General features: G+C 41.1%; 5 protein-coding genes across 7 annotated transcripts in view; 2 read left to right on the top strand and 3 right to left on the bottom strand.

Moving 5' to 3' along the window:
* The window catches only part of aptx (aprataxin), a 7,831-nt gene extending 6,245 nt beyond the window's left edge, over window positions 1-1,586 (bottom strand). For 2 of the 3 annotated variants that reach the window (XM_086033869.1, XM_086033870.1), the window contains exons 1-2: window positions 1,528-1,586; window positions 1-565 (exon numbers count right to left, since the gene is read on the bottom strand). The exon at window positions 1-565 is cut by the window's left edge and continues 875 nt beyond it. The gene's annotated coding sequence lies outside the window, so the exon portion shown is untranslated. The remainder of the gene's footprint in view (window positions 566-1,527) is intronic. The other variant, XM_086033868.1, reaches the window with a different exon arrangement.
* The window catches only part of dnaja1 (DnaJ heat shock protein family (Hsp40) member A1), a 4,769-nt gene extending 855 nt beyond the window's left edge, over window positions 1-3,914 (top strand). The window contains exons 2-9 of the mRNA XM_086033867.1: window positions 154-305; window positions 414-609; window positions 1,249-1,353; window positions 1,980-2,207; window positions 2,298-2,412; window positions 3,179-3,294; window positions 3,380-3,480; window positions 3,580-3,914. Coding sequence (XP_085889993.1) covers window positions 174-305; window positions 414-609; window positions 1,249-1,353; window positions 1,980-2,207; window positions 2,298-2,412; window positions 3,179-3,294; window positions 3,380-3,480; window positions 3,580-3,813 — 1,227 coding nt within the window. The 5' untranslated portion in view covers window positions 154-173 and the 3' untranslated portion in view covers window positions 3,814-3,914. The remainder of the gene's footprint in view (window positions 1-153; window positions 306-413; window positions 610-1,248; window positions 1,354-1,979; window positions 2,208-2,297; window positions 2,413-3,178; window positions 3,295-3,379; window positions 3,481-3,579) is intronic.
* Window positions 3,915-5,985: 2,071 nt separating this feature from the next.
* On the bottom strand, window positions 5,986-14,436 carry LOC147145950 (WD40 repeat-containing protein SMU1-like). The gene is made up of 12 exons (XM_086033476.1): window positions 14,278-14,436; window positions 12,844-13,054; window positions 11,828-11,980; window positions 11,629-11,745; window positions 11,312-11,431; window positions 10,278-10,397; window positions 10,061-10,177; window positions 9,419-9,546; window positions 8,564-8,690; window positions 8,025-8,186; window positions 7,630-7,782; window positions 5,986-7,452 (listed from the first exon to the last, which is right to left on the bottom strand). The coding sequence occupies exons 1-12, from the start codon at window positions 14,301-14,303 to the stop codon at window positions 7,354-7,356; spliced, it is 1,533 nt and encodes a 510-aa protein (XP_085889602.1). The 5' UTR covers window positions 14,304-14,436; the 3' UTR covers window positions 5,986-7,353.
* A 1,419-nt stretch (window positions 14,437-15,855) lies between these two features.
* Window positions 15,856-19,406, top strand: LOC147145949 (perilipin-2-like). Its single transcript, XM_086033101.1, has 7 exons — window positions 15,856-15,932; window positions 16,021-16,047; window positions 16,242-16,437; window positions 17,770-17,852; window positions 18,108-18,348; window positions 18,434-18,570; window positions 19,004-19,406. The coding sequence occupies exons 2-7, from the start codon at window positions 16,030-16,032 to the stop codon at window positions 19,355-19,357; spliced, it is 1,029 nt and encodes a 342-aa protein (XP_085889227.1). The 5' UTR covers window positions 15,856-15,932; window positions 16,021-16,029; the 3' UTR covers window positions 19,358-19,406.
* Window positions 19,407-21,760: 2,354 nt separating this feature from the next.
* On the bottom strand, window positions 21,761-25,180 carry rps6 (ribosomal protein S6). Its single transcript, XM_086033103.1, has 6 exons — window positions 25,034-25,180; window positions 24,347-24,478; window positions 23,841-24,051; window positions 23,041-23,187; window positions 22,267-22,424; window positions 21,761-21,890 (listed from the first exon to the last, which is right to left on the bottom strand). Exons 1-6 carry the CDS (start codon window positions 25,037-25,039, stop codon window positions 21,795-21,797), a joined length of 750 nt encoding a protein of 249 aa, XP_085889229.1. The 5' UTR covers window positions 25,040-25,180; the 3' UTR covers window positions 21,761-21,794.
* Between the last annotated feature and the right edge of the window lie 595 nt (window positions 25,181-25,775).

The following is a 25,775-nucleotide window of genomic DNA, read 5'->3' as shown; positions in this document are numbered from 1 at the left end:
CTAGGGAGTTTGACTTGTCTTTCCTAGCTCCGATAGACTATGTATTAATTCACTTGAATCTTAAATTAAAAAATCTTAGGTGTTGTAGTATGACCAAAACAAATGATGTAAACTTAATAGTAAATGTGTTTCCTTTATCTCTGTTTTTCCAAGGTTATCATCTGAAGGCAACCATGGTGAAGGAAACGGGTTTCTATGATACGTTGGGTGTGAAGCCTAATGCAACTCCCGATGAGCTAAAAAGGGCTTATCGCAAACTTGCTTTGAAATATCATCCTGACAAGAATCCGACAGAAGGAGAGAAGGTAATAAGAAGTGGACAAATTGTGTAAATTTGAGTTTGATACGTTGCAGAGATTGATACCATCAGCCATGGAGTCCCCATCTAATTAGTATTTTTGGATTCTCTGTAGTTCAAACAAATCTCACAAGCATACGAGGTGTTGTCAGATGCCAAGAAAAGAGAGATTTATGACCGTGGAGGAGAAAAGGCCATAAAGGAAGGAGGACCCGGGGGTGGCGGTGGTGGAGGAGGAAGCTTTGCATCACCGATGGACATCTTTGACTTGTTTTTTGGAGGCGGGAGGCGGATGCAGAGAGAGAGAAAAGGTGTAGATACTCAGTATATCATTTGATTTTCTGATACTGAGGTGTTTTAGTATTTCTTTTACTGAAATGTACTGTTGAATACAGGGTGTTTCAAAAGTCTGTCACTTTGCATTGACAGATCAGTGACTGTTGAAGAAGACACAACTTATATTCCCTGAAAGCTATTGATCATAACTTTTTGTAGGAAAAAATAAATCCAAGAAATTACTGTTAAAAGTGGTGGGCGCCCAGTTGTTTTTCAGGGGCACAAACACCCCTCCTCCTTTAATGTGGCATGCCATTTCTCTATGGTACGTCTGTCTGGTGGCTGCTTTTACAATTCGAGCTGAAATCTTTATTGAACACGTGTCCACTCGTTCTTTTCAAAGTCGAAGACATAAAACGCCTTGTCCTTTCCAGTGAACAGCATTATCAGTAAATAGCAATGAAATCCGTGCAAACCACAGGTTGCGCAAAAAGTAAAAAACATCGATTGTGACTTGGCAATGGCCTGACAAGCTCACCTTTCAAGCAAATGCAGTTTTATCTTGCTACCCTTGCTAGTTCCTAAGGTATGAGATTTTGTTAAGTGACAGACTTATGAAACACACTGTATAGTATTACATAAAATAAATTGCTATTTTGTTCTTCCCATGGCAGGAAAGAACATTGTGCACCAGATTTCAGTAACACTGGAAGATCTTTATAATGGAGCCACAAGGAAACTTTCTGTCCAGAAGAATACTATTTGTGAGAGATGTGAAGGTATGTCCAAAGGCTCAATAAGCAATGGAGTCCATTTTTAAGATCCTTATCTACACCATATGATGCCCAAAGTTCTTTACAGAGGCTAACATTAACTCGTTCATACACACATAGACACACCAGTGGGAAGCTGCTGCCAGACACACTGGGTGTCTTGTAATGATTATCACATACCAGTGGCGTCTCCGAGCTACTTCATTTTCATTCTAATAATTTTAGTAGACCTAAACTGCTCTTTTCAGACTGATCACTTGGATAGCTACTGTATGTAACAATGGCTCCTTTATTCTTTACTCAACTGACATGTCTTAGATAACAAAGCCTTGTGACATCATTTGTTATTAATCAAGGTGATAATTCTAAATGAACAGATTCAGTTGATTGCAACAGAGTTGGTAACAAATTTTTTTTTTAAATAACTAATTTTAAGAACATGAATTCATAGGCTATGGTACAGGTACAAAATATATATATTTATATTAGGTGTGTTTGTGTGCAATTTAACCTTGGACAAAAGTCCACAGAGTATTTGGAAATATTAAAAATTGACTTTTTGTGTGGACAAGGCCTTTATCGTAAGCACGTGCCATAGCCCAAAAAGTGAACTCTAAATATTGTATCGGCAGGTCGTGGCAGCCGTAAAGGGGCAGCCCAGATGTGCATGTCGTGCCACGGTACGGGCATGCAGGTACGTGTACACCAACTAGTGCCGGGCATGGTTCAGCAGGTGTCCACAGTGTGTCACGGCTGTCAGGGCCAAGGACAGCGAATCAGTCAGAAGGACCGCTGCAAAGCGTGCGGGGGTCGGAAGATCCTGCGACAGAAAAAGATTCTGGAGGTCCACGTTGACAAGGGTGAGAAGAAAGGAAGAACCAATCACAATGTGTCTCTTAGTTGCTTGGGGAAGATCATCCCAAAATGAAGCCAAATGTGACATTGCACAGGAATGAGAGATGGGCAGAAGATTGTGTTCCACGGAGAGGGAGACCAGGAGCCAGGTCTTGAGCCTGGTGACATCATCTTTGTCCTGGACCTGCAAGAACATCCACGTTTCACAAGGTAACATTGTCAAATGCTAAATGTTAAGTTGCAGTATTTAGTCTATGTAAGGTTGTAGCATAGGAGTCTACCACGTTATTATGTAAGTACTGTTTATATGGTGGATATGTACACTACATTTGGACAATTATGTTCTTCCAACATTTTTGGAACAATTTGGGAAAGGTCATTTTATTTTCCAGGATCACTGCCCCTGTCCGGAAAGCAAGGTTCTTGAGTTTTGGGTAGAACACCTCGTTGCTGAAATAAAACAAATATTGTGAGACATTCATTTTGACCTCACGCACTTCTGGATGGATGGACAAAAGTTCCCACAGACACACTCCAAAGTCTTTTAGCAAGTCTTGCCAGAGGAGTGATAGCTGTTAAAGCCACATAGGAGAACCCAGATCCACATTTTCCTACACTGTCTCAACGTCATGATGCCAAATTGATCTCACTTAAATCTTACTAATGGCTCACAGTGCCATTTGGTTCATAAAAAGCGCGAGAAGAATTTTCACCTGTTACTTTTTTATTTCTGTTTCCACTATTCTGCTCTTCCAGAACATGAAATGTTTAGTGCAGCAGATAGCAAACAGTATTTGGGATAAAAGGCATGATTCCCAGTTGAAGTATACTGTACAACTGAAATACTTAAAACGAGTCTATAACATCATATTTTTGAGCACAAGTGTTCATTTATAAAGTACTTCCAACACAGCATAAGCCCTTCTTAGCATTACATCATCATTACTGTAATTCTAATCTAGGAATGTACTTGCAGAAAAGGAGAGGATTTGACCATGTCGATGGAGTTGCAACTGGTAGAAGCGTTGTGCGGTTTCCAGAAGCCTGTCCAGACACTTGACAACCGAACTCTCCTTGTCACTTCCCATCCAGGTGACAAACCAGTCCGTCTAAAGTTCTTCTTGGAAGGCTCTTGACAAGAATCAGTTAATACACATAAAACTGTCTTTTCCCACAGGAGAACTGATCAAACCCGGTGACACAAAGTGTGTCTGCAATGAGGGGATGCCAATGTATCGCCGGCCATTTGAGAAAGGCCGACTCATTATTCACTTCTCTGTAAGTCAGCCATGTTTGCGCATGCATGCAACCGATGACACACAATGCCATACAAGCGTGACTTAATCTCATGTGGAATCACAATTTATTTCCTTCTAGGTGGTGTTCCCAAAAGCCAACTTCCTCCCAAAGAACAAACTGAAGGAGCTCGAGAGCTACCTTCCGCTGAAGGTGGACGCGGAGCAGCCGGAGAGCATGGACGATGACCTCTACATCTACGCCGACCTTGAGGACTGTGACCTCGAGAGCAGGAAACGACACAGGCATCAGCACTACTACATGGACGAAGATGACTATGCCAGCACCGGAGGTGTTCAGTGCCAGACGTCTTAAACAACCACATGCATTCCAAAACCTTCATCTTCTAAAATCAAGCGCCTTTGTTTTTTTTGTTTTTTAAATAAAATCTCATGCACCTTTTTTTTGAGGGGGGGGGGGGGGGGGGGGGCTTTTCTCAATTGTCGAGCTGAACCACAAAACTGTTTATTGTGATCATTTTTGGATGCAGGTCTGAAGGACTTTGTTGTTTGTGCTGCTGCTGTAATGACAATGTTAGAAAAGGCGAGGGCAAAATAAGTCTTCTGTGTCTCCCGATAACACTTTTTATGCGGGGGTATTCAGCTTCAATGCCAATATCATTATATAAAATAACCTTTTATAGTGTTACTGGATCACTTACTGTTGTAAACATCTTGTCAATGACCTGTTTCAATCCAATGTGTGTGTGTACATGTGAGTTTGTTAAAATGGAGTGTGCATGCTGTCTTGAGTTAACATTCATGCTATTTACCCTTTTAAAAGGGCTATTTTCTAAACATTTCTTAACCTTGAAAATGTGACTGACAAAGCTAAGCAATTAAACATTGCTTGAAATTAATTTATCAGTTGGAGTTTTACTAACGTTGGTTCATTAACTAACTGCCATGTCAATTGGGGTTTTTGGTTTGCTTTTGTAACTGTCAAAAAATCGAGCCAGCCTGTCTGCTCTTCCAGTATGATTAAAGGATTCGATGCAAACTTTTAGGAACCTCCATCGGTTTGCTTTTTAGTTATATGCTTCCTGTGCTACACCCCCGGAAGCATTAGCATGTTATAAAGTTTAGGGAATGACATCTGGAAATCTAAGTGACAAGTTTTAATCAACAGAAAGAGTTTAAGGCCTGCAAGTTACCCATTTTGTCTCGTGTCATGGTGGTTGTTGATTGTAAATGCCATGTTGGTAGGCGGGGCTGCAGGTGTGCACCTCTTACCTCAATAAATGATTGTCTTAAGGAACTTTGCAATTGTTTTAATGAGACAGTAAAGTGCATCCATGGTCAACAGAACAGATGTCTCACAACCTGTCTTTCAATGCAAAGATAATTATTTTTTAATTAATCCATCCATTATCCAATCCAAGTTAAATTTATGTATATAGGTCATAATCACAGAAAGGCCTCAAAAGGCTTCACATGCCTACAGTTGACAAATGTTAATGGCACCCCCTGATCGTGACCCCCAGGAGGGCAAGGAATGCCGTAGACATTTTCAAAGACAAGTTAGTGTATCTGACTTACCCAAATTACAAACGCATTCAAACAAGCTGAAATCCCAATTTAAATCCTCTACAGGAGTAGTGCACTCTATAACTCCCAATTAGAGAAAATATATTTTTTATATTGTTAGTCTTGAATTATAGCAACTTGCAATAGGTATGTGCACAGCACATGTAACGTGCAGAATTTTTAATGTAGAGAGAAATTTATTAACTTTGGTTAAAAAAACAACTTACCTGCACTTTCAGTACAGTTTAGTTGAAGTAGTTGATTTGAATTAAATCCACGCAGGAATGCCAGGGCCGGATTCAAACCCATGACCTCTGCACTGTGAGGCGGATGTGCTAAGCTGTCGATCACCGTGCCGCTTAAGGGCTATCAGTTTGCTCAAATTATTTGGGGTTTAAAAAAAAAAAAAATCTCCCGCTAGCTTTTGTCCACGTATGCTGCGCTGCAATGCTGACCTTTGACCTATGCTATAACCAAATTTACACCACTGGACGTGCGATTTATTTACAAATTATTGGTAAGTTTATTTAATTAATGTATCATTATTATTATCATTTTTTTTAAATAATAATAACACACCCCAAAAACGGTGGTTCTTGGAGGCCAACACATTGGTGACACCTGATGTAAATGCTTTTGAAATCGTTCAAAATACTAGTGGCTATAAACAGTTTACGAAAAAATCTAATGTTTGAAAGACAGTACAGTAATGTATTAGTTCACATATGTACTTATGGTACAGTATAAGAGTATCTACCCACTAGATGGCACTAAAGCTACAATGAAAGATGAGGCACTCCTGCATGCTCCACTTAAGAAAAAATGTTTTTGGCAGCTGTTTTGTATATTAAAAATGTGTATAGAGGTAATGCACAGCAATGAATGACACCTGTTTCATCTCATTTGCCCCTGTATCAAAATACCATGTAAATAGTTATGCACACAAACACTAACAAATAAATACAAGTTTTGGGAATTTTACTGATAATCATTTCTGACAGTTACAAGCAGTGGTATATACATCCTATTTACATAACAACAGTGATGGATGACTGGCAGTTAGATTTGCACCTGTACATTGCTGAGAGTTGTTTGTACCACACAAGAGTAAGGTGACGTCACGTTAATTGTACAGCTCATACAACGTGCGTCACTGGAGCTTCACTGAGACTTTAGTGTTGTTGTCATGCAAATGCTAAAACAGCTCTATCCGAGTGATATTTAGCACTGAGGTAGCATGCAGAAACAGACAAGACTGAAAAAACTCATACAAAACATATGTACAAAAGTGTGTTAAAAACAAATGGTTAAATATATACGATATTACACTCCTGATGCTGTTTGTTTACGGCCAAACAAAGAACCGGCATTGTTTTGTAAAAGATTACTGTATTGTCACAGCAGTTCACCATCATGCATTTTCATATCTAAATACACGAGAGATGAAAATGAGGGAGTTTAAACTGTGCTGGTAAAGTTGCCACCATGAGGAAGTAGACTACAGTGTTAAAGACCTAGATTGACATTCATATACACGATATGAACATTAAATGTAAATACTGTACATGAATAAATCATCTGTTTAAAAAAGTCATCCGATCAATGTACTAAAAAGAGATCTCATTTTGTTTTGTTGTCAGCTTGGCAACCTGCACCCAGAATATTCTTTTAACGTTCTTCATTTCCCTTCTCTCATCTGCAGAGGAAACTTTTTGTTTAATTGACAGGTGTCAATCAAGTTTCCCTATATTGCTTATCTGTGGTGTAATTGTTGTAAATCTTAAAAGGTCACAAAAAACCCTTTTGACAAGGATGTTATTGTTTGAATACTGAGAATATATGATCGCCTGAAGATCATATTTGGATTGCGTTAATGTGATCCCAGATCCTGGGGCCATATTTACATGCTATCACGAGATTGCTACGATATCCTGTGATGTCTTCACCAGCCTTAAAATCCTAAAATATTCTTTTTTTTTTTCTCCAGTTTGGCCGCCTTTATTAATCATTTGCATCCACTCGTCCATTTTATGTAGGCTGTCATGTTGAGGCAAAAGGCCAATCACAGGGTGAGCCCACGCCAGCTATGTGAACCACTACACTGCCATTTCTCAGCATTCATTTGCAATTTCTGAAGAATTCTACTTGAGTATATCTGTGTGTCACGATGATCTGGTGTGTGGTCTGCTAAACAATGCATCTTTAGTTTACTGTACAATAATTCATTGCGGTATGGTTGTTAATATCTGGTTTGTGTAGTGGCTCAATAAAGTATTTATTGCACATTGGGGTGCAAATGTCACGCCCTCCAAGACCCTGAGTAGTCAGTCTAAGGCTTCCACAGCCTCAGGAGGCCATCCTCGCTGTAAGTAGCAATCAGATTCTCATGCGGGTGGTGAGTGACGCCAATTACATCTTTCTCGTGGACCTGCGGTGGGCACAAAAGCACATAAGCACATTCTCCTCTAGCCGTCTTCATTATACTCTTGTTAGTCTTCCAAAATCCTTACATAACGCCGGCAACCGGAATTCTAGTAAATTACATTCCTCATACATCTCCCTGCGGGCTTTTAGATAATGAACGAGTATTCTCCACAGAGCCTACCGTCAGAGTTTTCTCCAGCCTTGCTGTCACGTAGTTGAAACAGTAGAGCACCATGTCCTCTCCGACACAGTAAATCCACTCGCCTCGTGGGGACACTGTGCTGCAGACAAACTTTGCTCCCGACTTTCTATCTGCACTGAATGTCTTGACAGTCTGAGAAGAAACCAAGTGAAGAAACTCAAATGCCCACAGTGAAAAAATGAGTCATTCCAAGCAAAGACCATAAAACGTTTTAATTGACACCAATATGTATTTTTGTATATTATTTCAGGTGTTAATAATGAAAAATTGCAGAGGCTATATTACATGTCCACTTAATTTCGCTTCCCTCACACATAACAGTGACTTGATTCAACACGAAGAACCGTTTGCACATGTGATGTGATCCCTCTCACCTGACCCTGCGTGTTCATGACAACAGCCGTGTTGGAGTGGTTGCAAACCACAAAGAGCTGTGGATTTTGGGGAAGAGCGATCACATTGTTCACAGGGGCATCCAAGGCCCGCGACACAGATTTAAACGTGTGGATGCATTGACAAGTTTTGCTGTTCCAAATCTAAAACACACACACAGAACAATAATCAGTCAATAAGTCAGACAGCTAATTGTCAGATGCACTGTAATTATTTGAACAACAAGAAGCATCAATAAAATATTTCTTGACACCCCCACACCCCCACTTCATCCACTGATTTGCTCGCTAACTGTTAATCATCATTTGTCACTGACAGCCAAAGCCGTTTTGCATAGTGACAATCGACGGGCCATTCATTCAAATAGCTAGCTAGCTATTCAAATAGGTAGCTAGCTATCCAAATAGCTAGCTAGTCCATTTAATTTTATTTTGTAGGCCTACTTAAAGTGTTTTTTTCTTTTTTTTTTACTGTTGCTTTTCACAGTCAAAAACTGCATCAAAGGTTGGCATCACCGTACCTTAACAGTACCATCCGATGATGCGCTGATAATGTGAAATCCATCTTGAGTGAAAGATGCATCGTTCACAAATGATAGATGTCCATTTAACTCCTTCAGTGTCTGGCCCGAACGCAGCTCATGGATCCTGAGGATGACATAATCACATAGATGAACTAACATGAAAGGAAACAACAAACGATTAATTTGATTCTTGAACTCAAGAAGGGATTTAGTTTTTCTTAAGAGCAGACAAAAATGTATTGCTGAGCTGGGAGTTATTTTTAGCAAAAGCGGAGCGATGAGCTGGGCTATGACAAAATGCGCCCATCGATTCACTGCGCCCTGTCTACTTATACAGAAAATTGCGACTGTGGAATAGCGCATGGTGGAGCACGTGGCAATGTTGTTCCTGAGCACATGGCGTCTCAGCTGCTCCCACGCAAGCTCTTATGCTGGCAACAGGGGAGAGGCTCTGCCCACATCCGCCTGGAGACAGAATTAGAACGATGCAACGTACTTCTTCATTGGGATAGAGCTCCTTTGTTGTACGTGCGTGTTTGTGTGTGGTTTACCACAGAAACATTCATAAGGAACGACATGAAATATCACTGATCATGATCAGTGATGCTAGTAGTAGGAACGCGTTACTTTCAGATGCACATTTTCGAGTAACGACTAATCTAATGCGTCACCAGACTACTACTACAGTTGCGTCTCTAAAACTTTATAAGTTATATTTTCTTTTGCATGCAAGTCGCAAAAGTATTTGGGAGAATAGTACCATTTATTACCACAGACAGGATTGTGAAGAACCTGTAAAAGATGCTAGTCTAATTTGTCTTTTGTTGCTAGAAAGTAAATTAAGTAACCCACCTGATGGTGCAGTCAAAAGATGCACTGAGGATTTGGTTGCTGTCCTTGGAGAAACTAAGACAGGTCACACCTTTGTCATGTGCGTGCTCAAACCTGCGCAAGCACAGGCCACTCTGGATCTTCCACACCTCACATACAAACACACACACACACAAAAGGGTTACATAAACTCAGTCCGTAAAACAGTAACGATGTAACACCTGTTAGCTGCTGAGGGTTTGATTACAGAGCAGCGTTGAAACAGACTCTGTACCGATCCGTCATGGTGAAGAAGGGGCTAAGCCGAAAGGCGAAGCTCTCGATCAATTTACCGGTCGATCGACCTTCCTACCCTCAGCTATGGTCACAAGCTGTGGATCGTGACTGAAAGAACAAAATGTTGCTGTTCTTGGAGTGTATGTGTGAAATTATTGCTCCTATTGTTCCTGTTCCTGCTGGCTCGCTGCGCTGTCCGCCCATAGTTTGTCATCCAAACAGCCAAGTCGATGCCAATTTCTCAATAATCAGTATAGGGCAGTTCTGATGTAATTCCGCCCAGCCAACAAGTGGTGTGATGTGACCAGGGGGAAAAAATCTGAGCAATCCTATTGATAGACGTTGGTTCAGCTACGAGGTCATTTTTTACTTGATCGATGGCTGTACCTTTATTTTTCCATTCTGAGCTCCAGTGGCTAGTAGATCTGAATCTTGGCTGAAACACATACACATCACTGCATCATCCATCATCATGAAGCTATCTTGGGACTGGTACTTTAAATCCTAAATCAAACACAAACAGAAAAGAGGACAAACTGTGTGAATGTTTTTCATACACAAATACACCATATAACCTTTAGTGTCACTATGGTATTTCCTTTACCTTGCTTATGTTGCCTGTGTGGAAGTTCCACACTTCAATGAGGCCATCCACCGAGCCAGAGATTAAGTACTTGCCATCGGGCGAGAAACGGGCACATTCCACATGTGACCGACGTCCAAACTGCACATGAATTCAAAGTGTTAACTTCTGCACATGAATTCAAAGTTAATTTCTATAGAACACATCCTGTGTTCACAGTTAAGAGCCATTTTTACTGTATCTGTGTCTAATGGACATATCGCAAGCCACCTGCTGATTCATTGTTAGTGCCAATTGACCTTCATCTTCAGAGTGCCTGAAGTTCACTAGTAACAATGCCAAAAATCGATTTGCAACAAACCGCATCAAGTCATAATTTAAATAGGAAATCAATCCAAGCATATTTTTTCAAGGATATGTTCCCAGTAGGCCTACTAGTTTAAACACAGCATTCTGATTAATAGTGCGTTTGTGCAATATGAGTTAAGCAGCAAAATCCACCCGTTTTTAGCAATCTCAGGGGGCGGCCATTTTGTCATTTCTGTCGACTGAAAATGACATCACAACTACCCAGCGCTCAGGGAACGACCAATCACAGCTCGCATGTTTTCTAAAGCTGAGCCGTGATTGGTCATTACCTGAGCCCTGGGTAGTTGTGATGTCATTTTCAGTCGACAGAAGTGACAAAATGGCTGCCCCCAGAGATGGCTAAAAACGGGTGGATTAACTCTTATTCCACAAACACAATATTCATCAGAATGCCTTGTTTCAACTAGTGGGCTTGCATAGAAAATATTCTTGAGAAAAATATGTTTGGGTTGATTTCCCTTTAAATTAAAGTCTGTGAGATATGTAATTAGTGTGGGAGTATACACTGATATGAGGATGCAATGACAGAAAAAAAATCTCCACCGCTCATACAAAATTCTCAAATTTGCACAAAACACCGGGTATTCACTATGAGATTAATAATGATAATAATAATATAAGATATGTATGTGATTATGCAAATATATCCGTACTATATACAGTACAGTATGTACAGTGTTGTTTACCTTAATGTGACGGTACAGTTGGGTTGGACAAGTCTCTTTCTCTGCATGTCTGTCCATTTCGCTTGGGCTCTCAATGGCCATTTCAGGTGAGAGGCTCTCCGGGGAGTTCAGTCTCAGTGACTACAAAAAACAGCAATGTGTAAAAAGTATTGAAACAATGTAGAGTTAACCATGTGCATTCAAAAGTTTAGAGAAGGTCAAATTGAGCTCTCCTATGAAGGTTATAAAGGTCACCCAAATGCCAATTCTGCCTAACTTTTTGCGCATAGTGTGTATTTTTTGCACGGTAGTGTCAGATAATGCTTTTGGATACTTACACCGACTTGTTCCAGGAGGCCCATGAGGCGTGACGGTGGCACCACACTGACCTCCCTCACCAGCTCCTCTGCGATGGCCCTACGTCGCTTCTCCTTGCTGCTGCCTTTTGGGTACGCCTGCAGTGGAGGGGTGACCAGGGTGTCATTTTACCAAAACACCTGTGATCTGTTTTTATTGGGAACCTTGATTCGCTCTCACCTCACGTGGGTCAAAGTAGGAGAGTGCGAGCAAGTGTTCCAGGTGGCTGTACCTCTCGGGCTGGGTCTGCTTCAACATGATCATCGGGTCGGTTTGTCTGAGGAGTGAACGGGCGGCGCCCACCTCCCTCATTTCAATCAGCTCCATTACCACCTGGAGATGGAGTGATGTTTGTAGGAAATCATACAGCATAATAATAATACACTCAGCACTAAAGCTGCTAGGTTAAAAGTAACCGAGCCAATGCTGTGCTATTTATACCCACTCAAAAACTCACGCAAAAAACAGTTGGGTGAAAAATAACTCAATTTTGGGACAAAAGTGGACCAATCCAAAATGTGGGTAAATGTGACCCAACTTATGGGGTAGTTTTGTACAAAACAACCAAAACAATGTCTGTTTTGTACAAAACAACCAAAAAAAATGTCTGTTTTGTACAAAACAATGCAATAAGGTGGGTCAAATTGACCCAATTAGTGGATATGTTCTTTTTTTTTTATCCAAAATGTTATTTTTAGAGCGCATTGAGTTGAGGATTTGACTCAGCTGGGTGAAGATTTTGATTCAACAAGGGTAAAAACTATTCATACCAATGAGTTAAAGTTACAAAGAAATTGGTTACCAGATCATCAGTATAGCAGTGGTTAAAAATAAAGCTAATTGTATTACCAACATTTTCTAAGAAGTAACAATAACCACAGCAAGTCACTCGCATGATATTCTGACATCAATGTCCCTGGCTGACACAACCCACCTATGTTTAAATTCAGGATGCGGACCTAGGTACCCAATTGGACATTAGCTGTATTGATTTATCAGTGTATTTATTATTGTAGTAAAAGTTAGTTTGCTGTGCTGTAAAGCTGCTCAGAATCCTATTGAGAGCTGTCTAACATGTTTAAGACTATTTCTGATGCAGAACAGCAAACAACGAAAATCACATCTTTAAATGAATATAGGTCTTGGATAATGTCAATCTTAACCAAGCATAACCACATGCATTGTGTTTATGTCACCTGTTCGTAAAGGTCAATTAGTGTGTTGTCGGGCAATTTGAGAGATTCAATTGCGAGCAAGACCGAGTCCCAGTGGCCTTTTTGGATGTCTGCGATGAAGCTGTCGATGCTCTCCACTGTGTTGAGCGAGACCGTTGTTTCTTCCTGTAATGTGGTCAAGGTTCTGTAGAGGTTGTTCTCCTTTAGGTATTGCATTATCAGACGAATGACACTACAGAGAGAAAGCAAGAATCTAATAAATCCATTGTATGGGTCTAAACACCAAGTCTACTCCATGGGCTGCAACTTATTATATAGTCTTGATATTTACATGCTATTCTGTTGTATACTTTGCAGTCTGTTAGGTTGCTGATATGTGTCTCTTTGTTTAATTGTATCAGATGATATGCAGAAGAGTGTTAATGTTCATGTTCTCAATAAAATAATATTCAATATATGTGCTGATTCAAATATTCTCCTTTTAAAAAGATATTAATGTTCATTATTGATGTTATTTAACAAGATGTTCATTATTGTGGTTGTATATTTCAGTGATGTAAAAAAAAAAAAAGGGCAAAACAAAAACATTAAGAACACCACCTATCAGTTCACACTGCAACCACGTTAATAATTAGCATATTGTTTAAGTAGTATCAACTGTCTCAATCTGAACATTATTATCTTTGCATGTAAAGGCAGAATATTGAATACTAAGCTTGTATTGGATATCTGGATACTGTATTGTGCAAGTGGTCATGTTGTTGTGGCTAGGTGGTGTTTACCAACAAAGAGCATCGAAATTCTATACAGTATAGGCTACTACTACGACTACGACTACAATACTACTACTAATGATAATAATATCTATCAATTATCGTCACCGCTTATCCTCACAAGGGTCGATAATAATAATAATAACAATACTTTTTGAAAAAAAAAAACGATAAATGGGATATCAATACACGATGGATTGTACAATGACAATTGTACCTCCTGTGCATTCTCACACGTGGATCACATGTTGCCAGCTATAGTGATGCTGATGTTCTTCTCTCTTAAGACAACTGTCCTCATTAAACCCCTTTTACCCTTGTAGGAAAAATTACTAGAGCACTTTTCCCCAAAGGAAGCAAATGAATAGGAATTATGGACCATCAATGGCATATTGTACTTACAGGCTGGCACTTTAATTCAACAGGCACATGCATATAAAAACAACATACAGTACATGCAGTATGACTTCCTCGCAGCATGATCATACAGCACAAATAATTAAAGGACGAAATGAGGACTCGGGCATTTGCGAAAAAATGTGGCTGAAGCTCAAATAATAAATAGACAAACAAATATTGCCAATTATACTTCTGAATCGTGCATTTTAAAAATGTGTAAACGTGAAACAATTTAGGTGCCCCAATTAATTAGCAATTAAGTATGAGTTAAAAGTGTTCTTACTCCGAGGGCTCCATTTCCACGGCCATGCTGACGTTGTCTCCTGCAAATGCGGCAACAGACTGAAGTGCTTGGCGGCTGTGTGCTTGTCAAAGCCACGTGCAGCTGGTCCACCGAGGCCCGCCCACTGCACGTGTTTCTCGTGCGTGTCGTTCGTCTTCCAACAACAGTCCCGAACCTTGTGACTGCCCCCCCGCCTCCTGCATGCTACACAAAAGACCGAGAGGCTGCATCCCCACCCTCTTCACTGACGCATACCGACACATTGAAACATTTTCCGGCCGAGCACGTTGCGATGATACTGCCGCATCAGTCAACATCCTCCAGCATCAGCACCACGCGGGGACAGCCCACGTGGATCAGAGCGTGCACGGGGGTCAAAACTTGCATGTTTAGAAGAAGAAACGTGATGTTTTAAACTTACAAAATTTATTTATTTACCAAATCTGCATGGACGTATGTATGTATGTATGTATGTGTATGCACACAGCGTCCCCAAAAAGTATTTTCCGTAGGTAAGGATGTGAATACTTATGTACGTGATTTCTTATTATTTTTGATACATTTGGAAATAAATACAAATTCCATTTAAAAAGCCAGCATAAATAAATACACCGTTTTTTTCATGGGTTAGTTTTAGGGGTGTCGTGTAGAATTGAGTTAATACAAAAATATTAATTCCATTTAATTTTGGAAAGGGGCTGTAACGTAACAAAATGTGGACAAACTGAAGCACTGTGAATGCAGCCGGGATCGAACCTCTGAACTGTGAGGCGGACGTGCTAGCCAGTCGACCACCGTGCCGCCCGGCCATTAGCATTTATTCAATGTATTCAGCACTTAAAATTTCAGTGATTAGAAGAGTAGAGTAGAATAGTAGCAGAACTTTAAAGTCCATTGAAAAAAAAATATATATATATTATTATAGTCACGGCCGCACCTCCCTACACGCAGATCATGTACTGTCCGAAGGGGCCTATCGTCCGTGGGGGGGGGGCCCATTTTGATGCTCTACCAATTCAGCGATCGGAAGAGCGTGAACGCTCTAACAACTAAGCACTTCACATATCGTCCACATCTCCAAATGAAATTTTGCTTGGGGCCCTAATTGAGTCAGTGGCGGCCTTACTGCGATATCGATTTCAGACTTTTGACTGTGTTCCTGCTCACTCTTCCTGTCCATTTGCTGGCATCCATCCATCCATCCATCCATTCATCAAGGGAACAGCTCTGGGAAGCAAATTAGGTTATGTATTTATTATTTGTTTCATTAAGTAATTGGTAAATTGTAAATAAAACATAGTAAAATAAAAATGTTTTATGCAAAATTTAATTTTTACTGTTTTATTAAATACATCAGTAGGCTACTTGTCGTTTTGTTTGGAATGGCGGCGTACCCATCAATCAAAAAGCAAATATGGCCTTTGGGACAAACGTTTGTGCACCTTGCTGTAAATCGTTTCCCGCAGACATGAATCGCATTTATGTGGAGTTTCTGACAAAGTCAAGTGTAATTGGGAAAATGAGAGACCCTAATAATAATGCCTATATGTACACCTCGCGAGATTTGCGATTCACCGAGACACCAGTTGGCGTTAATTGGCCAGTCGCCGAAACGTGACATCCGAAATGTTCCCTTAAATGGTGTTTCGATTGCGGTGAGTCAGCGACCTATTTCCGTTTTGTAAAATCTTGAAAACCAAAACGTCCTGTCATGTTCTTTTGTTGTTCCCTCTTTGCTTTTAGCTCGCCAACATGTCGCTAAACAACCAGGTGAGCTCAATTCACGACATTAACCCTTCGCATGCTGCATCAAAATTCTTCACAGGCGGCATTATTATGACTACGCTTTGGATAGCTTCACTGCAGCACACGTTGGCGATTACAGGGCACCAAATGAGACAGAAATGGCCGTGTGGCTGTTTTAAATTGCAGTTCAACTGTAATGTCTTGTCTGTGTGCCGTAGACCGCTGCTGCCAGATTGGCCGAGCTGCCCCTGGTTCGCTCTGCCTGCGCCAACCTGTCAGTGTTGTACGGGGACACAAAGAGCAGCAACGCTAGACTTAAGTGTGTGTGTGAGGGCCTGGAGAGCAGTGTGACCATGTTGGGCTCGACGGCTTTTCACCGAGTGTCACCTGTCATCACCAAACTGAAGCCACAAGGTGTGTAAATCTTTTACAGAAGTAAAAAACAAAATAAAAGTACAGACTGAAGAATACTTTTTGTACAAAAGTTAAAATATATTTTACAGACACAACCGAAGCCGCACACAAAATAGTTTACATCCTTTACAAACTTGCATATAGTGATTGAGAAGAAAAAACCCTGCTTCATTGCAAATTAAATTCAGCAAGGATAATCAGGACTGGACTGACAACAGGCCAATTAATGGGCTAAACTAAATAGCACACTGACACAAAACGGTGCATTCTTGGGGCCACTCAGGCCATGCACGGGTAATATATTGGTTCTCCAAATCTGTTGTCATCGTCATTAATGCGCTCTGGTTTATCTTTCAATATCTAGGTTGTTTTTATGTCCTGATTGTTGAAAAAAAATACTCTGATTTTAACAAGTAATTTGTAGAAAGTCTAAATCTGTATGGAGTAATCCAACATCATTACACATTGCCAAAACATTTGTTAATTGAAGATTGAATTAGGACAGGGGTGGTCGGGGATAGGGCTGAAGTCTGCTAACTCGGCAAAATTGGTCAACACAAAAATATCTGCCTCCAAACTACAGTGTAATCAATCATTTTAAAACCTGGAGGTAATGTTTGGCCACTTTGGTGTTGCCACATGGACATTTGTTGCTGCGGACGCTCTTTTCCAGCGACAACTGTCCGTGGAGACGAAGGTGCCTACGGTTTGGGCTTGCTTTAGACTGAAAAGGGACAAAAATATGGTTTTATGTAATTACCGTAAAGCGGTGGCTGGAGGAAATTGGAGACTTAAACACTTGGACCACGTGACGACAAACCGGCGGTAGCTTCGCCGGCTGCTTGGCGGACGCCTGCTGCTAAAGGTAACAACAACACAGCTTTAAATTGGTGTTTTAAAGTGAATTAACAATAAACAAAACTTAATATTTGTTACAGTACGTCTTCCACTGAATTGTCGTGCCTGCTCCGTACGTGTTAAGTTACCTCTCCAGCTAACTTAACTTAGCTTGCTACCCGTATCTCATTGCTAAGTGCTGAGGAGTGATGTGTGAGTGACTGTGGAGGATTATTAATCAACGGAATAATCAATTCTAAAAAGATTTGTGTCAGCCCTAGTCTCAATCGCCCGAATGTGCGAGTGTGATTGGCGGCTCCACAAAAGTGTGCAATAACCAGTGATGTGTATCAGAGTAATTCTGCTGATTTATTAGCTGCTGGATTTGCCTTGATTTACAGTGAATCAGTATCTTTTCAGATGGGAGATAGTTGTAATTCTATGCAAGTGGTTGATGCCCTCTCACTGACCTCAGTTTCTTTTGCATCTCCCTAGTTTCCTTTGCCAATGATGTTGCGTGTAAAAGTCTGGACTGGTTGGAGGCCACGTTCCCTGTGCTGCACAAACCCACAGACCAGGTGACTATTCATTAACTTCACATTTTATCTTACCAGTGGCTGGTCAAACATGGGATAAGCTTCATGTCAGTTATGCGTTCAATGGCACATTTTCATTTTGACTGAGTGAAAATGGATAGGTAGATGGATGGATTCTGATGAGGTCACCAAACAGCAATTGAGAGTAATATTGTCCAATGCAACTTAGTCCCTTCTCCCCCCGTCTTTTTGAATGTGTTAAAAGGCAGCTCTCACGCTTTGACGTTTGTCTCCTAGCTTGTGGCTGGTGTCCGGAGTAAGGTGCTGGAGATTCAGGATGCAGTGAGTATTGCGGCCTATGGAACTGTGGACTGCGTGCAGCATGCAGTCACATGTATCATAGCGAGGGTGCAGCAACCGAACGATGAGACGCTAGTGGGAAGGGCCGTCAATGTGTCCAGCATGGGATTGGCTTCTGCGCTGAATGTATCTGAGGCTCTGGTGAACCGAATGCTACCACCTACAGAGGAAGAAAAAAGTAGGCGGCCGAGAGGGTAGGAAACAAAAATACTGTATTATGGCTTGGTTCTAAACGAGAAATGACATTTATGCCGAGTTTATAGAGGAGGAGGACGTCTTGGCGGAAGATTCTGAGGCAATCACGGTGGAGAGAAAATACTCTGTGCGACTGGTGACACTCTCCATTACGCTGTGCAGGAGAACCATTCAGCTGGCTGGAGCCAAGATACAGTCTGCTCAGGTCACTACTCAAGTTGGTTCACTATCCAAAAAAAGAAAACATGCAGGACTTAATGGAGAGGCACATTTAGCACAAGTGAATAAATTCTGCCTTTATAAACACTACTGTTTTTCTGAGAGGTGCTTACAATTAAAATAGTATGCTTTAATATTGTGGTTGTATTAGTGTAGAATAGCACTGTCTTATGTATTTGTGGGCTTTTGAGAAATGTTCTGCCCATGTTTGATTAAACAATTTAGATTATTTTAGGAGTGTGATTGGAGAAAAACCTACTCAAAATAATCTGCTACTCTGAGCACTGACAAATGGCACTCAATGGGAGTAAAACAGTCTTGTTGGAGGTCTGCCTCATGGAGTTTAGAAAAATAATGTATAAAAGAAACATTTTTGATCCGATTGAATGTGTGAATTTTCACCACTGTCCTATTTGCAGATCATGGAGGTTTTTTCCACATCTTCAGGTCAGCTTCGCATCATGCAGACTAGCTGGCTGGCCCTGGCATGGAGCCTGGAGAAGCTCCCGCTACATGTACAGCAGCAGATTGTGTCGACGTTCTTCTACTTCACACAAATGTACAACCTAAGAGTCGCCCAACAGGGCTGCTCCAATCAGGATACAAGCGTGTGCATCGGTGCAGCGGTGTCAGAGGCTCCACACAAGGGCATCAAGAATAGTCCGGGACCAAATTCTAACTGGCGAGCAAGAAGACCCGACAGTATCTCAGTGTTTGAGAGCCGACCAACTCCATTAGGAAAAGAAGTGGGCTGCGTTGACAGGTTTCACTGAGTGGTCGGTGTACTGGAAGTACATGTAAATAAAGGCATTTGAAGATTGATCGACTCATTCAAATGTATTTCGGAGCTGCACTAAAACCATGTTTATTTTTATTTGTATTTAACAAAATAATCACATGCACTTAGTTGTACGAAATGAAACTGCAAAACATGTTCCAAGTTTAGTTTAACTTCAACGAAGAAGGGTGTGCGATAGTTTTAGTTCCAGAAAGTGAGTGGCCTCACAGCTCCCAAGACGAATGGACCTGCACCACCAGATTCTTGAGTGTTCAAATATTAACATTAATTCCATATCCTCCTGACTACCAGCAGTTCAAATTTGTTCTCTGCAGATGACATTTGTAAACCTGAATATCTCCCACCCACTGCATTCAATCGAAATGCGTCCTACTGTACTACATAGAGGACATTTGGAGCGTTCCAATGATACCAAATGTGAGGGGGTGTGACTTTGTTAGCTTTGATTGCATCATCAAAGAAAATGGCTTCCCTCAGTGCAAGCACATTTTATGGGAAGAGGAAAAGTGTATCAATTTTTTTATTAAACAAATTTTGGCTTGAAATGTTCTTTTCATGTTTTCTGTAAGACTCTTAAGAACACAAAGTGTTGTTTGAATTATTTGAACTATTTCAGCCTAGTATTTAAACGTTTAAAAAATGTCATCCTGAGTGTACATTTGTAATTATTTACTCCATTTTGCTCCTTTTTTTCAAATGACAAGAAAGGGAGTCATTCTCAAAAGCAGAGAGAATTTTACTCCAAATTGTTGATGGAAATTCAGAAATCTTTGTGAATTCTATTTACATGGCCTGTCTAGGATAGCCCAACATTCAAATGTATCGGGCCTCTGATACTAGAGCCCCAAGGCAGCCACCTGTTCTTTGACAGGTACTTTACAAAAATCCACCTTCTTGACACTCTGATGGCAAAAGGACTGACAGGGACTGGACCCCTCATGAATAACTGGGTTCCAAAGGACTGCAAGACAATAGGTGATAAGTCCTTCAACTAGAAAGAAAAAGGGTCATCAGAGATTGTGATGAGACGAAGCACACCTGAGCTTGCTGTCATAAAGTGGTTGGATAACAAACCAGTGGTCATGGTATCGTCTGCCTAAGGGGTTGAACCTCAGGATGCATGCAGAAGATGGTCCAAAAAAAAAAACTTTGTCCAGGTGTCAAGGCCACTGGCAAGCGCAGAGTACAACACCAACATGGGTGGAATGGACCTGGTCGACCGAATGTTGAGTTTCTACAGAATGGCCTCTCGCACTAGGAAATGGACAGTGCGTGCAATATTCTACCTTTTTGACCTGGCAATCACCAACTCTTGGCTTCAGTATACGAGTGACTGGCAGTGACTCGGGAAGAAACCAATGAAGGTGCTTGACTTCAAACTTCTCCTTGGTGAAGAGTTAATTACTCGAGCCCAAGCAGAAATCACAAGTGTCACCAAAGATGACTATACTCCTCCACGTCAAAAATGGAAACGACAGCCAAATGCAGCTCAGAGACACTACCGTGGCATCCACCTTCCAGATGGATGAAGCACATGCATCAAGGTGTCGCAGATCCGGCTGCAACAGTAAAACATACGTGATGTGCACAAAGTGCAAGAGTTTCCTTTGTGTTTCCAAGAGAGGGAATTGCTCTTTGAAGTATCATACCAAATAAGCACAAAAGAAGCAGAAGACAAAGAAGAGATAATGGGCAGTTGCGTTTATGTTGAGCCCTCTCATGTTGACTTTTTGATATTTTCTGTTGGTCTAACTGGTTGCCAACAAAGTTCTGTTTCACCTGTATCGTGTTCCGATGTCCATTGTTGTGGACACATTATAGCTTAAAAATACACATTTCTTTTTCAGTATTCCAATTTACAAACAATGGGGAATTTCAAAATAAAAGTGATTGGACAATTTTTTTCCCGCTGGTAGTCAGGAGGCTGATCAACATTTTTTTTTTGAAACTTTGAAGAATTTATTTGCATTACATGGTTGCAAGTATGTATATCGGATACTTGACCAGAAATGGAAATGTGTGCCTCTTGTATACGTTGAGCCCTCTCATGTTGACTTTTTGATATTTTCTGTTGGTCTAACTGGTTGCCAACAAAGTTCTGTTTCACCTGTATCGAGTTCCAATATCCATTGTTGTAGACACATAGCTTAAAAATAAAAATGTTTTTTTCAAAAGAATGTCTTTTTCAGTATTCCAATTACTTCACAAACACTGGGGAATTTCAAAATAAAAGTGATTGGACAATTTTTTTCCCGCTGGTAGTCAGGAGGCTAATCAACATTTTTTTTTTAATTCTGAAGAATTTATTTGCATTATATGGTTGCAAGTATGTATTTACCTATTGAAATTGTGTTCTGAAAAGGACGAAACGGCTGAATGTAGACCAAACATTACTTTATTTGACTCAGAGTTCACTTTTGGCTGGACTCCGACTTGGATGTGGATGCTCTGAGAGAAGAAAGGCGGCGCCTCTTGGCGATCTGTTCCTGGCGCTTCTCTTTGGCTTCCTGGTGATGTGAAGAAAACACGTCAGTAAAAGGTTTCAAAACATAATTGGACATTGTAGAGAAAGTGTCACAATGTGAAGAACAAAAATATTCAGACAAAACGTTTTTGCATATAGCATTGTAGTTTGGATGGCTGATAAACGTTCTCCATATAAATGACATTGGCTGTTAAAAGGTATTTAAATACACAATTCTTATTGGCTATAATTCAAAGGCATATGCTAAAAAGAGAACCGGAGAAGTTTAGTGAGGTGTACATGCAATCAAAAGGGCCAGAAATGTTGAGTTTGGCCCGACAGCCTCATGGGAGCATTACACTCAACTAAATGCACGACTATTTGTGTTAAAGTGAGATGAGGCATGCCCTCCAGATTACCTTCATCCTCTTAGCCAGCAGCTTGGCATATTCGGATGCCTCCTCCTTGTTCTTCTGGGTGCGCTTCCTCTTGAGGGAAATGCGGCGGCGTTTGTGCTGCAGCACACGAGGGGTCACCAGTCTCTGGATCCTGGGAGCCTTCGATCTTTGCTTCTTTCCTGAAAAGATATTGACTGCCCCTTAGCACTCACTTATAGAAAATGAGACTAGCGAGCAGACAGTTCATTGAAGCTAAGTGATACATCGCGGGCATCGGGCTGAAACCTGCGCATGGCTAAATTGGGTACATTTCAGCCCCCCTACAAATCTATACATATGGTCAGTGTCGTATGTTATCTTTTTTGACAAATGAATGAAAATGGCTTGCTCTCTTTGACGATGTAATATTAATGGGTTCACAAACTTGCCACTTTTGGGATTTCACTGAAAAGTGCTGGTTTCTGACAAATGAGAACTGTGCCTGACGCCGGCAATAACAGATGAAGACGAAAACATGCCCTTTGATGCTATGATGTAGAGAACATGAACCATTAGCACAGTCAGTCACTTATTTCATATCCTCAATCACCAATTGCGTGTTATTAATTTAGATCGGATACTTGACCAGCAATGCAAATGTGTGCCTCTTATTACAAATTGATAAACTGCCAGCACTTTAAAGATCTGCACATTGTTTTCAATAAGGCTGAATGCCTTTCATTTGAACTGGTTTTAGAGTAACAGTTTGTCTCATTCACTGATCACGGCAGCATTTCTTTACACCTAAAGACTGACCTTCCTTATTCAGGGGTCTCCTCACAACATATTGTCTGACATCATCCTCCTTAGCCAGGTTGAAGAGCTTGCGGATCTTGCTGGCCCTTTTGGGGCCAAGGCGGCGGGGGACTGTGCTGTCAGTCAGCCCGGGGATGTCCTTCTCACCTAAGGGGAGGGTGGAAAAAGGTAACTTGTACGGCGAAATGTGTTATTCAAGAATCAAGAGTTCTCAGTTCACGATAAAACAGTCAAAGCTTTGATAAACAGTTACGGTCAATGTGAGAGGCCTGCAGTTTCAACCAGCCATTGTTTGGTCTGGTCGTATCCGGTGAGTCCTCTGTGGTTACTCTAGCAACACACTGTCCCTCCTCAATGACCGGAGCAGTCAAAAAGGATCCACTGGTGTGCCATGATTATACCAAAGATTGATGGTCCCACAGACGCAATGACATGTTCCCCATATTGTTTTTATTTCACCGATGTCCACATTGTGTGTGTCACTTGTTTTTGTTTGATAAGTTTCCTTAATTTGGCAGCGTGTCAGCTCATGTGACGCCTGCATATGACGTGAAGATTACATTCTCGACGCTGATTGGCTGTCGCCAAAGAGGGTCGGACTGGGACAACGCGGGCCGTTTAAATATGCAAACGGAAACTCTGTGACAGTTAGGTTATGCACAGCTCTGGCAATTACTGCACGTTTTTTTTCTGACGGCAAGAGGGGTGTGTTGTCTGCAATTCATTGTTTTTAACTTCTAACTAAACCTTGTGCATTCAAACTGTCAGCACAGCAACACGGCATGCTCCTTAAATGTTACCTTTCTTGACAATGACCAAGTTGAGAACACTGAGATTGGCATCAACAATGCAGCCGCGGACAGACTTGCGCTTGCGCTCGCCAGTCCTGCGGGGACGGTAGCAGGAGTGGCCCTTGCTAAGCAGCAGGCGCACGCGGCCGTGAGTCAGCACGCCCTGCTTCATGGGGAAGCCCTGCTTGTCATTGCCTCCGCTGATGCGCACCACGTAACCCTGAGAAAAGACAAAGGAGTAGGGGTTCAGTAAACTCACATCAATTCTATGTCAATCTTAAAGATACATTCCTCTGTTCAAAATATTCACATATTTGGCTGACAAGGCATGAGAGAGAACTGCAGTTTCAACCAGCCACTGTTTAGGCCTGGTCGTATCCGATGAGTCCTCTACAGTTCCTATAGCAACACCCTGTCCCATCTTAACGACTACAGGTAAGTCAGAAAGATACCACGGTGTGCCACATAGATGGAAATGACTTCCAAATCACAATTTGATTTAGATCACAACTTACCTTCCATTCATCTCCAAGGGGGTCAGCAGCCACCTCAGTGGCCATACGCTTCTCATAGAAGGTACGCAGCTTGCGTTCATCGTCTACTTCGATGAGCTTTTGGCAGCCAGTAGCAGGGAACGAGATGTTTAGCTGCAAGAGAACAATGCATTTATGGTCATTGATGTCCAGCTCTACATGCCAATCAGATGAGCTAACTAGCTGAGATTGCAAGTTTAGTACCTCAAAACATACTTTTGTTGCCACTTAGCTTACGTGGGGACCTTAAACGTTCAATAAAGTTAACTCCTGCAACGAAGGCCCATTGCTAGCTTCATCGCTAGTCATGAAGCTGAAGCTAATCATGCCCGAAAATACTTTCTAAACAGCAATTGTCGCGTTTGGCAAGGCTTCACCAACGACCTGAATTTACAATCCATACATTGTGCTAAAACACATATTTACGAACAGTCATTGCGTCTTTAACTTCGACTCGGTGCACATTTCTATGTGAGCCGCCATGTTTCAATACTAGACAACCTACAGGGCTAGCTGGCGCTACAATCAAAGCTCATCCTCAGCGACGAGCGTACTAATGCCACAGGTTTTGGGACCGCTTCATTTTTAATAATCACTAGTCTACAGATACGGTAGTATTTCAGAAAATCTTGTTTAATACAGACGTATACGCTTGAGAAAACGTTGTACCTTCATTTTGCCAAACCGGCCCAACGACGGTCCGCCACGAAAAAGAGACCGGATATCCGCTCCAGGATCTCACATAACCCTGAAATGTTCTCGCGATATCTCACGTTACACAAGTTTACGAATTAAACATCGTGACGTTAACCCACGCGACATAATGAATAAAGTTAAAAAGGTTTGCTATATAAGTGTGCTTTTTACGTACTCACTACGGTTGTGGCTGAAAATAAGTCAAATGAATCCAGTTCAATATTTGACGTGTCTACCAGGCTTTTGGAACAACTTAAGGTCCCCAGTGTTTGTTATCCATAGAGTTATGCAAAACCAAGAAAGTTACCTTCACCTTCACCATGGTACGTCAGCGTTTGAGCAATTCAAACCCTGCTGCAGACATTCAACAGCAAAAAACGCGGTGCGTAAATTATCCATCTGCATTGGATTTGCCTACTACAGTATAAGAAAAACGCAATGATCATAAATAATACTTATATAGTACTATCTTTATTGTCATTTTATTACAAGATGTAACAGCATAGAATGGTAAACATTACATTCATTATTTTAGTTGGATGACGCATAGTTGATCTCATAACTGACGGATTAATTACTACTGATAATAGTTAGCATATATCGATGTTTTTTCTTCCAAAAAACAAAAACAACCAAAAAAATGTGTGCGGACTGAACCCTCCAATCAAAACCAAGTACTCTTCGGCTGCAAACAGTAACTGAATAAGTGTCAACG

Source organism: Filicampus tigris, chromosome 6 (assembly GCF_054856515.1).
Source record: "Filicampus tigris isolate MCC_2025a chromosome 6, RoL_Ftig_1.0, whole genome shotgun sequence".
NCBI classification, from domain to species: Eukaryota; Metazoa; Chordata; class Actinopteri; order Syngnathiformes; family Syngnathidae; genus Filicampus; species Filicampus tigris.
Note: the sequence above shows the minus strand (reverse complement) of the source record. Positions and strands in the feature narration are given on the sequence as shown.